Genomic DNA, 12,718 nt, shown 5'->3' with positions numbered 1-12,718 from the left:
AAATCTTCTTTTTTTCGGTACCGGTACTAGTTTTATTTTGTTGTATTTATCCGCGACACATTAAAGGCCGGTCCGTGAAAATATTGTCGGGCATAAACCGGTCCGTGGCGCAAAAAAGGTTGGAGACCGCTGCACTAGCTTATGACCCCCTGAGGCAGGGTTTGTGTCTTCTCCCAGTCTCAAAGTAGGAGGCCCATGTACAACATGTCCTAGCCACTACACAACGATGACCACGATAACTGATGACTCAGCTCTCTCAAAATATGCTCCAGTATTCGCCTTAAAGCAGCCACGTCCATCTCTGACGAACATTTTATAAATACAATCCATGTTGAGTTTAATATTTCAACAGAAACTTGAACTGCAGCGGTCCCTGTCATGGCTGGAGGAAAGGCTGTATGTGATGAGCTGAATGCACCGAGGTAGTTTTAACAAAGATTAAACCGAGCTGCCAAAGTGTATTACTCGAGCCACCTGGTGAATGTGCGAGTTTGTCAAAACTTGACGCAATCGCGCCTTAAAGGGCTAAAAAAAATGTCTGCCTGTCCTTAAGTGAAAAGTAATGATATGCCGCTTTTAAAAAAAACTGAAACAAAACAAAATCACTCAACTCAGATAATATCCTTTTCAAAGCGGGCATATAAAGCCATGTATCCATTCATTCCCTTGCAACCTTTTACCATTTTATTTACCCGAGTCACTGAACGAAGAAAATGTACTACACACAAAAGAGTCATTCAAAGGAAATCTTGCGAACCATGGCGACCTCAGTGCCCTATTATGTTTCATCCCAATTGAACGTCTTGATCCGTGTTTGGCTGACATCCATTTTATGTTGTGAAAACACAGCTGACTTGTGATTATTCACAATATGTAAAGATGTCAACTTAACTACAAGTACAACAAAGTGCCTCCGACAACAGCACAAAGCGTTCCCCCTGCAACGGTGATGCAATCATCCTTTTCCACATTTTCAAGCCGTCATTTCTCCGGGGGTGTGACGCACCCCCTCCCCTACCCCCCTCGTCAAAAAACAGATTAAAATACATCAAAAAAAGGGGATTAAAGAATCTGCCGACACTCCTAAATCCTTCAAAAGGCGTCCGACTCTATCAAAGGATGAGTACTATTAAATATGAGGCGACACATGTGACACGTGAAGGGTGCCGGTGTTCAGTTTATAATTTCTGCCACTGTGGGGAGGGGAAAAATGAGATTTCAGTGAAGCATGATATCAAAGCAAAGCAATAAGTGGCTTTTGCCATCTTTATATGCCGGAGTAACCTATAGGTGACAGAAAGAGAGAGAGTGCAGCAGCAGAACAGAGGTGAAGCACTGATTTGGCTCTGCAGAGAACTGCCTCATGTACATACACAGACGTCAGATAGGAAAAACAAACCAAATAGGCTCCAAGACAGTGAGAGGGCAAAATAAATTCTCCATTTTCTCATTTGGGGGTTTCCCTGTTAAGCGGCAGTGAGGTGGGGCTCACCTCAAGCGATTCTTAAAGAGGGCTGAGTTCAAAGCGTGCCGGTGGGAGGAGAGACGGCTGCGTGGGAGAACAGCAGACAGTTAAGATGGGATTTCTCATTACGCGCGTCTCGCTCTGTGTCCTGGCTAACACTGCTGTATACCGCTCACTCCTTCTCTGCCCTATAATTTCTCTCACTCCCCCCCCCTCCCTCCTTTTCTCTCTCGCATAGACTCAAACTGAATGCATAAGATTGCGCTCCACTAGGCCACATTCCCCTTCTCTTTCATCTGAGCCCTGCTTGTGTTTCCACACTATCTGACTGTGCACACACAGAGGCTAAAACACACACAGACAGACTGGATGACAAAGCAAGAGCAAAGAGGGAACACAAGGCAGAGAGATCTTACCGTGTGTACATGAATGAGAGCTCAGAGCTAGGCAATATGAAAAATAACAAATGTTGAAACTGAAAAAAATCCTTTAAACATCTCTCTATATAAATATATGAAACAGGACTTGGTTTTATTTCTTTACATTCAGTCATTTTTAAATAACCCCCACATCAGCTGAATGATACGAAACAGTCCGAATTACTTCACTGCATTTTAAACAGTGATTTCCTTCAGATTGGTTACATTCCCGTGTGTTCTTCTAACTGTGTTTTGTCTTTCACTGAATCTAAATACTGTTTCCAACTTCACTTTGTGCATATAAACAAACAGACCTGAAAAAGTCGGGTAGCGGAGCCCATCAGGGCAAAGAGGTAAAGCGGGAGAGCGTGGCGCTGTCGTGATTGCGTCGCTGTGTGGAAGTAGACGCGTTTGCTCGAGAAGAATGAGCAGCACGTCCCCTAGCAATCAATCCCAGATATTACCCCGGTATTTGTCAGATATGCTCCCTGCCACGCCAGCCATCCGTGACTCATTCCGTCATTACATCGGAGAGGTCACGCCCACTCCACCCCTGCCTGCGCCATCGTTCCAGGGTCTGATGGCGGCCTAATGGCCTGCTCTCTCTACACTGCAATTAACCTTTTTATTGGCCACCTGCCAGACAGCTGGAGATACAGCAGTGTGTGCGCGCGTATGGGCTTATGTAAGCGCGACCATAAATGCGTCTGTGTTTATATGCACACGCACGGTGGCTGAAGCTTTTAAGTCTATAAATTACCATGTGAGCAGCAAGACCCAGAGCACGCATGTGCACGTGGGCCTATAAAAGCTGACAGATTTCACCTGCTACTCTCGTCAAATAGAAATTGATTGAATCTAACATCCCATCATGTTTGACCCAGACAGATCCCACTGGCTGTGATGCTGTCTCAAAGCGGAAACACATCTTGGAACAAGAACTAAACAAGTCCCTTTTGCATTATAGGCGAGCGCAGAGGGGAGATATTATTTGTACTCCAGGAGCACCTGTCTCTCACCCCTGTTGCTGCTGGAGTAGAAGTAAATGGCAGCTGTAAAAATTATTCCAAGCTTCTCATTAAAATGACATTTCTGTAAATATGTCATCTTCCAAAGTTTCATCAAATCTGTGCCACTGATGCCAAACATTGCATAGTTAAAGCTACCCCGTGGAGTTTTTGACTTATAGTAGCGCAAATCCCTGTTTTCAAAACACAAAGACAGGCGTGCACGCAACAGGGACGGGTGATAATTCGCGTGGAAACACTATAATGTGCCAGCAAAGACTGTATCCTAGTAAATGTGCACACAGTGTAGATGAAATTGGAGGACAAAGTGCATTCAGCACATTTGTCTTCATGAAAATAAATGTAGATCTAATTAGTCTGTTCACAAGGAAACTCCACAGAATCATTTTAATGCTGATATCTTTTATTTGGCCATCCGATGTTTTATTTTAAACCCTGCTGCACTCTAATAGTATTATATCCTTTTCCCAAGGGAAGTCGTATCTGCGAGATCTCGTCTCACACACAGTTAGACCGCGAGCTTTTTGAGTGAAGGAGAAAGGAGAAAAAAAAATCTTTTCAATCTCTGCAATGCTAACATACTGCTTCATTACTTTGCAATTCAAAAACCAATGAAAAGCAACAGAATGGCAGGCGGACAGTAACTTTACACAGGCGCTCGCTGTCTGAGAGGCTCGCTATACCATTGTCAACAAGAGGTCTCTGTCGAGTGTCTTTAAAATGTGGCGGAGCACGGCTGAGCAGAAAGCACACAGTAAATGCATTCTGTGGCTCCTGCAGCCGCAAATTGAATTTTGGGGCATGACTTGACTCAAAACACCTAATAATCCCACGTCACTTGCTGTTCCCGAGCTGAACAAGGTCACACTGTAGAGCGAGTAATGAAAAAAAGACCCTTTTTACAAGCATTTATCCAAATGCATTCAGGCTCCGGCGAGGTGAAGGAATTTAAAGAAAAGAAAGCACAAATGGCCGAGCACCTGAAGGACAAAAAACCCAACAGAATAAGAAAAATAAACCACAAAACCCTTTCATGTATACGGACGCCGCATGTCTGTGCACATATAGCATGCAGTGGTGAAGGGGCGAGCATAGCAAAGACTGACAGGTTTTAAGTCACTGCACAAACAGCTTTTGTTTCTTCTGACGTCTCATTAGCCCTGACAAAAAGTTAAAGCTGGGATTATCTAAACCTTATCGCCTCATTTGTCAATCAGCTTTTGAATGTGCACACTCACTCTGATGTGACAGCCAGCACAAGTGCAAACACGTGTTGGGAGTTCAGCGGGTCTATAAAGCACTTGCTGGTAAACACGTAGTCTATTCAATGCTTTTCGGCTCTATCCATAATCTCACAGTGGCTTTTGAGTAATCAACAGCTCAACAGTAACTACAACACATTTGAAAGCATAAACCAGAGTTGAGTTTGGACTGTATCACATGCTGATAAATCTAGCAGTCCTTACCTGCTACAGAGAGGCGTGCCGTGCGGCTGGAAATGGATCCCAGGTTCTCAATGGTGGCAACACACTGGTAGGTTCCTTCGTCTGGCTTGTTATGTTTAGAGTGGACCACATGGCTGAAGAACAGCGTGCCGTCGGGCAGTATTTTTCTCCTCTCATCTGAAACCAGGCTCATGAAGGTGCCGTCTTTCTTCCATTCGATGTGTGCCGGCGTGGCTGCGTCGCTGTGTGCAGAACAGTTGAGGAAAGCGGAGTTCCCCCGGATGGCCAGCGTGTCCTGGGGCTCCACGGTGAACCAGAAGGGGCTGAAGGGCTGCACTGCTGAAGCTGAGGAGCAACAGAGGGGAGAAGTGAGATGTCAACACAGAAAGTTACGTCAGGTCCACTTTTCTCTGAGCACTAATGAAAATTAGTGAAATTCTTGCTGCTCTCCAGCAGCTTATCAGTGGGCGATGTGGCTTGAAGATCACACCACAATTATGGGGGCAGATTCATTATCAAGGATGCATTGCTCAACTCTCCCCACATGATCATTCTCTATCATTCTAAACAGCTGATTAGCTGTGTATACAGTGGATTAAAAAGTCTGACAATATGAGTTAGTGCTCTATTTCTCGTTTTTACATTGATTTTATTCTGAAAGTTCGTGCAGGAAGTGGTAATATATAACACTCGATTTGATGCTTCTTCTGGCTGGTTACCAGGTCGCCTCCATTCTTTATCCACCAAATTACGCCACAGCTATTCACACTTCTTGTTAGTTGAAATGTGAACAGTGCTGATATTTCTATACAAGTTACTCTAAGAATTTTATTCTGAAAGTCCAGTCTCTTCAAAATAAAGCACCTGTATGTAGCAGGTGATAAAAAACCAATCACAATTTAACACGGTCAGATCATACCAGTGTATCCGTTTTGATTTCACTGATTCCAGCATGGATCTTCTTTCCGTAAGCTTCAGCTTCTTTATCGGATTACTAATCAGTAATCGAGTGTAACTACTATCAAAGATCAGTAAAGAAACATGCTTGCGGTTAGGCTGCAGCAGAGGGTTGATGAAAGGTGCAAAATGCTTGCAATCACTCTAAATTGCACAACACTATCTGCTTTTTCAGTTCGGTCACAGCATATCCTAAGAAGTCGCTGACATCAATGGCATGTTTCAATGCTCACTCTAAAAATGACAGAACACTGCAGGACTCCAAGTGCCCCAAACACTGAATGAAGTGTTCCCGAACCAAAACATCTTTTTGTTCGTTCTATCTTTCAGCCAAAGTGCCTCGGCCTTATTCCAGAGCCTCAAAGAGGCTTTTTATTATGAAACCACAAGCCTCGCTGGAATTGGGCAAGAGGAACTGACAAATTTAACCAAGTCTAGCCTCCCTGGCAAGTTAATATCACGTCTTGCGTTATCATAAGTACAGCGTGCGGGGAAGGAGTAAACACGCAGGAAGGCGGCTGCCATTTCCTTTCCTCGAGCAGAAATGGTAACATCACGTTGACATGAACAGTGCCAAAGTGAGAGTAAGTAAAATTGCTTTGCATTCACCTCATCCATTATTCAAGCACTCCCACTGTAAGAGTCACACAGTGGTATTGTTTAGATAAATAACACCAATTATCAGTTCTGCTGGGATGGGGCAGAGCTTGAAAAATAATTAAAGGGGTATGAAGGTATTTAAATAATTCAACGAATGGAGTGAAATAAGTGGCTGAGTGTTAAATGCAGTTTAAAATATGCCTGCTCTCTTCCAAGGAAATGGCATGTCTCCGGGGGAGAGGGGAGAGCAGAATGCAATAGAAAGAGATGAAGACAGAAAATGAGAGAGTAGTGTGAGAGCGAACGAGGGATCCTGTGCCAATAGTTCAGCTATTTAACTACTAGAAGATAATTTCTCTACCTTGTGGCGCCCTAGCGAGAGAAGTAATATAATGCATGGTCCATTATGGTGGCAATAGGAATGCTTGCCCTCTGTGCACTTAGTTGTCTTGAAAGCACAAACAATTACAGAGAAAATACTGTTGGAAAGTGACTGAACTAAATAGAAATAGATGCAAATAAATGTAAGCAGTTTTCCCACTAAACTGAGCAGTCAGACCCCACACTAATTCACTGATGAGTGGACCAGAATACTGAAGAGGAAGTGTGCCTGCATTCTGTCTCAGTGTACAGCAGGGACCCTGAACAACTGAATTGAGGCCTGATATACGAGCACAGTCCCTTTAGAAAGATCTGTGTTAGCAGTTACTTTACAGATATCCTCCTATGACTGCTGTGGCGCCATTTCACTGCAGTTGCGGAGTAAATTCAAGCAAAGAAAACTTTATTGGGCTGGGTAATGCACAGAGTGCGCAAGAGCTCAAAACATTTTGAAAATCCCTCCAGGCAGAAGTGGAAGTGAAATTCAAGTGAATAAACCGCAGTAATGAATAAAATATACAATGTTCTAAACTAGCCCAAAACATTTCTAACTGCAGCTCTTAGGAGGCAAGTGAGTGGCTTCTAATTAGACTGAAGCAAGTAGCTAATTTCAGGAAATCAATAAATTCACAGCGAGCCTGCTTACATATTGGACAGAATGTGACAACACTAGCAAATGTGTTTGACTCATGGTGTAGAGGACAGATGGAGAGAGACTTGAGGGAGGAATTCGTCACTCCAGCGGACCAAAAGCACCATGACATGCTTAATCATCTCTGCATTACACTGCTGGAACAGTTGGGTGTGTGGGGCTGGGCAGCGCGTCTGTGCCCAGGTTTGGCTCCCCTCCAGTCAAAAGAGCATCTTCAGCTGCTCTCTATCTGAGGGAAAAAACTGAATGGGCTTGAAGGTCCTACAAGCATCCTATCAGAGTCAAAGCAGCTGCCTTTAGCAGCTTTTCATCCCAATCGCAGAAACAGTAGGGGAGGGCTTAGCTTCGGCTCTACTTTTGAGAAAATGGCAAACCATCTGCATTCAGCTGCAGACACAACAACCAACGTCTGTGCAATGGGATGAACCAGGGGTGTAAGGAGTTTGATGGCAGGCAATCGGCTTTTTGGCAGCATCTAACTAATCTTCTGTTAGGATCTTTGACTCATTAACACCATTTCTGCTACTAATCTCAATTTCTCCCTCACATTACCTTCAACCGCTCCCGGCAGATGGCTGCCCCTCCCTGAGCCTGGTTCTACTGAAGGTTTCTTCCTGTTTGAAGCGAGTAGTTCCTTATCTATCGCCAAGTGCTTGCTCATTTGACGTCGTCTGATTGTTGGGGTTTCATTCTATTAGTGTAGTGTCTTTACCTTATAATACAAAGCACCTTGAGGCAACTATTTTTGTCATTTGGTGCTATATAAACAAAACTAAATCCAATAAAACTGCAAACAGATTCCAAAACAAGGATGCCAACGTTAGTGGCCAAAGTTCAAACAGGCGCGTTTCACGTAAAGGTGGGATTGTGTAAATCAATGCCGAACGCCCTGGACTCATCTGCAGACTGAACAAATATTTTGACAAAAGGCGACAGCAGCATTCCAAACCGATGACTATATTTCATGTTTCCGTCTTTGTAGCATGTAGAGAAACACAAGAATCATAAAAGAAGTTTCAGATAAAGCGCAGTGTAGCCAGCGTATAATTTCTCTCCTCTAGAAAGCAACTAAAAATAACCCACTCGAGGCAAATTTATCTCTTTCAAACTCCCTCAGATTATTTATAGAAAATGAGGGAAAATGTATGAAAGCACACAGAGCAAAATCCATATTTCACCAATTTAATGAGTCCCTTAGGAATAACAACAAAGTCCCCGTATCAATAAACAGGCTTCTGAACGTTAACCTAAAGCAATTCCAGTGACGTAAGGAGAAGCTGGAAAAACCACACATGTGACCGATATTTAAAGGTTCACTAGCCTGAACTGTCGTTCCTTGTAAAAAAGAGAGGAGGACAAGCAGAGCAGGGCTGGATGAGGCCAGCACCTCAGCAGGAAGCAAGGATCTCTATCTGCAACATGTGATTAAAAAAACAGAACAAACAAAATGCACAAACATCAGTATCTTAGAGTAAAGACAAGCTTCAACCTTTATGCCAGAGCTGAGGGAAAAAAGTTTACTTTTGGCAGCTAACAAGGTTCCGAGTTATAAGCCTGGAAAAAAAAATTGTAATGAACACAAATAGAACGAGCAGCGGCGTGCCGATGCACTGTGAAGTGCTCGCTGACAGAAAACTCAACAGAACTCATGTTCTCATACATCAAAGTGCAGAAAAACCAAACCCTGCTGAAACAGAACATAATGAGAAGAAGGGAGATCAGTTAAATTTGCAATGACACGAATTTCTGTCTCTTGTATACATTTGTTTTTTGTCTTTCGCTCACACAGCCAGATGATGGCTATAGGTTTCCCAGAGAAATGCAAAGTGCACCTTTAAATGTTTCTTACAATAGCACTGAAACACAGCGGGCTTTTAACAGCACAGCTGTAGAGTAAGAGGAGGAGAGAGGGGTCAGAAACCACATTACAGTGTGAGGAGTCTAATCTATTCGGGCCCCCATCCGTTTGTGTTTGATAAATAGAAACCTCCACACCAGGCAACCAGTGAGAATAAGTCGAGCGGAGAGCAAGGGGCTAGAAAATGGGCTTGTCTGCTTGATAAGCATGGGCTGTTACCTCTGTCCCAAATCCACTTTTCTCCGCAGTCATAAAAGGTTTGGGAGCCCAGCTTAAGGTGGTGCTGCGATATGCTGCAGTGCTCCCCCCACTCAGATATAAGGAAGACAGAATGGAGATGTGGGGCTAGTGATGGATTTCCCCCACGTCCTGACAATGTTAAAAGCACGATTTCAGACATTACGGAGATTACTATCTAGGTGAGGGGTGTGTGTGTGTGTGTGTGTGTGTGTGTGTGTGTGTGTGTGTGTGTGTGTGTGTGTGCGCGTGTGTGTGTGAGATAACTAGTAAGCCACAACTTCTAGCTCTCTTTCCGTGAGAGTTTAGAAAAGTAGAAAAAGGTGTCTGCATCAACTGTGCGAGGTCATCTGCACTGACCCCAGATACCGGTTAACAATTTCGGCAAATTACAAAGTCAGCCTCGTAACATTGGGTGTGTTTTAAAAAAAAAAAAAAAAACCCACTGAAGGCAGTAAAGAGTGGGTTGGCGAGGGTCTGCTCTCCGCACAAAGACCCCCTGTTCTCTCCTATTCTGCACTTGGCCCAGCAGGAAGCCTCCTCCCTCATTGACCCACCGCCTGACACCAGTCATAGTGACTGCCCTCCTTATTGAGGCACTCTTGAGACAGAACAGAGCGCTCTGGAAGCCAGTCGCGTTTTCAACAACCGAGGCTCTTCTGTGGCCTGAACTTGGGACGAGGAAATCCTGGACATCATCAAAAGTAAAAACACTTTACAGATGTAATTTCCCAGTGGTTTCAAATCTCTGCAAAGGGCAAACAGTAATATGGATTCTGCTTGTTATCATTATGCTGCTTTCACGCTCTTTATAATATGTCACTGGATCTCTGGGCTGTAAGCCCTTTGTAAGAAAACAAGCCAGGAAAATCGTTAGTAGCGTATCGGAGATGAATGGAGGCCTTCAGTGCAGGTAAAGATAGATACAGGATGATGGCTTTTTGTAATTTACCTGAGCACTTCAGGCTCCTGTCTCTGTGCTATTTCCATATCTCCACCGTTTGTTCTTCCAGGCAGAACATCAGCCAGCTTAAATGACACTAATGGAAATGGTTGTCTCTTCTTCCCTCCCACACTCTCCTGTGCTTTTCCTTCATCTTTGCACCCTGAGTCAGTGTCTCTTTCTGTGCAGTCTTTCATCCAGCCTTCTCCCAAAACTTTGCTCTAAAGCCCATCTGTCACCGTCGAGGACCTCGGGGAAATAACCATGGACCTAAGATCGAGTGTGGTGGGACTAGGTGTCTGCAATGTAGAAATGGAGAAAAAGCTTATTTGAGGCATGTATCTATTTAGTGGAAAAGGTGTCCTTTTCAAATTAAGAAAACACAGCCTCCCGCTCGAATTAATGTGCTGGGCTTTACTTATATTAAATTAAAGAAATTAAGATTTATGTAGAGACTCTGTGTTCGTGCTTTCTAGAGATTAACCCAAATAATCTGACTATGAGACTTTTACCATCTTCTACTATCTTTTACAATGTCAAGCTAAAGGAAAAGAGAGTTGGTGTTACAACCCAAGCACTCAACAATGCCTGATGAGCCTGATCACAGATACCACAACCCACTGATTCTGGTATTCAGAGCATTCCCCGCAGCACTTCATGAAATGAGGAGTTAAGGCCAAGCCATACAGGGATGGACAAAATGACTGGGGTGCCTAGCTCACACACTGGCTGTCCTGCGCTGGCACCAACTCAACTGGCAGATTAAAAGAGAAAAGGATCCAATTTCTTCAGCTCAGAGTTCTCCATCATCCTGTATACTGGCTGCCATGGTAAAGCTCCAGAGGCCCGGAGGCAACATGACAGGGTCACCAGTGAAGGAGGGTCACCGCAACGGCATCAGCTCTGGTTGCGCTGCAAACTGCCAGAAAATGGTATTCTAAAACAAACGTCAGTCTCTTTTTAATCAGGTGGAGAGAAAAAAAAGATCTTAGTGAAATGATTCACTGCTTAATAGGATTAGCAAATAGTCTGAGTGCAAGACGCCGGCAAAACTTCAAATGTGGACCACCACGGCCAACGTGAAGACATTAAGTGAAGGATTTTAATTTAGACCTTTTTACTCTTTACAGTACTGAATGTTGTGGTGTCAGGATATAGTATACCAGTGATTAATGACTACCTAATCCCACACAGGCACAACTGACCCCAACTTCCTGCTTAGTAGCAAAGGAGCTCAGTCCAAGACCACCTTGGAGCCTTATTTCAATGCACTGCCTAATGAGAGGCCTTAAAACCAGGCTCAACACCAAGTGTTAGCAAGAAACTAGATAATGTACAAGCTACGAGGAGGCCATATCGAGCGACGCTTAGACCAACATTCACCATTCTGAAAGTCAGTGGTAAACATTACTCTTTGGTTCACAGATTATATGGACTGAGTGATTTAAAGAATTAGAACATTTGAAACTGATTTTTCATCATTTAATAAAGCATTTAATAAAGCATTTTAAGAGCAGCTGTTTGCAGGAGCATTTGATTTAAAGTAAGCGCCAACATCTGAAGCCTAAACTTCTTAGTATCCATGCAGTGGCCTATAAAAAAAAGAGAGAGAAAAAAAGTGTGTTTGTGTATTTTCCAAACATCAAAAGAGAATACTGGAAATTAGGTTTTGAGGCAGTATCTGGCTTTTTTTTCTTTTCTCATCAGTCCTACAAACACATACCTTTTATGTCACAGTTCAATGAAAATGCCAAGTGGTGATCAGGAGAAATAGTCTGCAGGGGAAAATCTCTTAAATGCACACTAATTCATGCTTTGCACTCATTAGTGTAGCATACATTTTTCATAGATGTTTACAACAATTACATTTGGAACCTGTGTTTCCAAAATATGCATATTTATATCCCTGTGGCATGCCTGTAAACAAAATATGTTCTTGATTGTGCATTCGGCTACATTACATACATAATTTTATATTAAACTTACTGGTTATTGAATTATATATCCACCGCTGTAGACTGTATTATGAACTCTGGTACAAATAAATGGTTTAATGGTTTAAACAATTAATAAAACTCTTCTTTGGCAAAATGATAGAGGCAGGTATATTTCTTTCAGTAAAACTGGACACAAATACTGAAAATAGGAGGGGGGAAAAAGACACTTAAATGGAATGCTGGACAGAGCTTTCAACAGCCGAGTGTGATGAGGGAGACCCAGGAGGGATTGGTTGGATGGGGAACCCCCTCACCTCATCTGGTAGCGATAATTAACCAGTACTGATTGAGGCTCAAATTCCCTCGCTTATCAACCTCCCCCGTGGGCTCACAATGAAGGATTGGCCCACGGAGACGAGAGCAGCCCAGACAGGCATTCTTTGAGAGCTGGTCTTGAGATAGTGCGAGCCTTCGGTGCAAGAGAATGATGAAAAAACCCACTTTGCCTCACGCAAAGTAATTGGAACGCAAAATAGCAAGAACGAGCATGTTTCTCAGGCTAGATGGACACCCACAGAGCAGTTGGACTAAAGGTTACAACCATCACTTAATGCTTGCGTTTGAGAATTGGACTAACCTTTTCTGGCTGCTGAAAAAAAATGCTTTGAGAGAAAAAAAGAAAAGAAAAAAAAAACTCACCATGGCAGCAGATGCCATTATCTGCTATTTTTAAGTAAAATGCCCTTTAAATTGCACTGTCAAACAAACTAACAACTGCAGAGACAAACGACGTGCT

The 12,718-nt window shown here is 43.3% G+C and overlaps 1 protein-coding gene across 11 annotated transcripts in view; it reads right to left on the bottom strand.

Moving 5' to 3' along the window:
• The window catches only part of neo1a (neogenin 1a), a 161,725-nt gene that overhangs the window by 100,398 nt on the left and 48,609 nt on the right, over positions 1 to 12,718 (bottom strand). For all 11 annotated transcript variants that reach the window (XM_084942866.1, XM_084942100.1, XM_084942190.1 and 8 more), the window contains exon 2: positions 4,379 to 4,702. In XM_084942866.1, coding sequence (XP_084798992.1) covers positions 4,379 to 4,702 — 324 coding nt within the window. The remainder of the gene's footprint in view (positions 1 to 4,378; positions 4,703 to 12,718) is intronic.

This window comes from Perissodus microlepis, chromosome 1 (genome assembly GCF_051167445.1).
Source record: "Perissodus microlepis isolate ML-2025 ecotype Zambia chromosome 1, ASM5116744v1, whole genome shotgun sequence".
NCBI classification, from domain to species: Eukaryota; Metazoa; Chordata; class Actinopteri; order Cichliformes; family Cichlidae; genus Perissodus; species Perissodus microlepis.
This window is presented reverse-complemented; position numbering and strand designations above follow the sequence as displayed.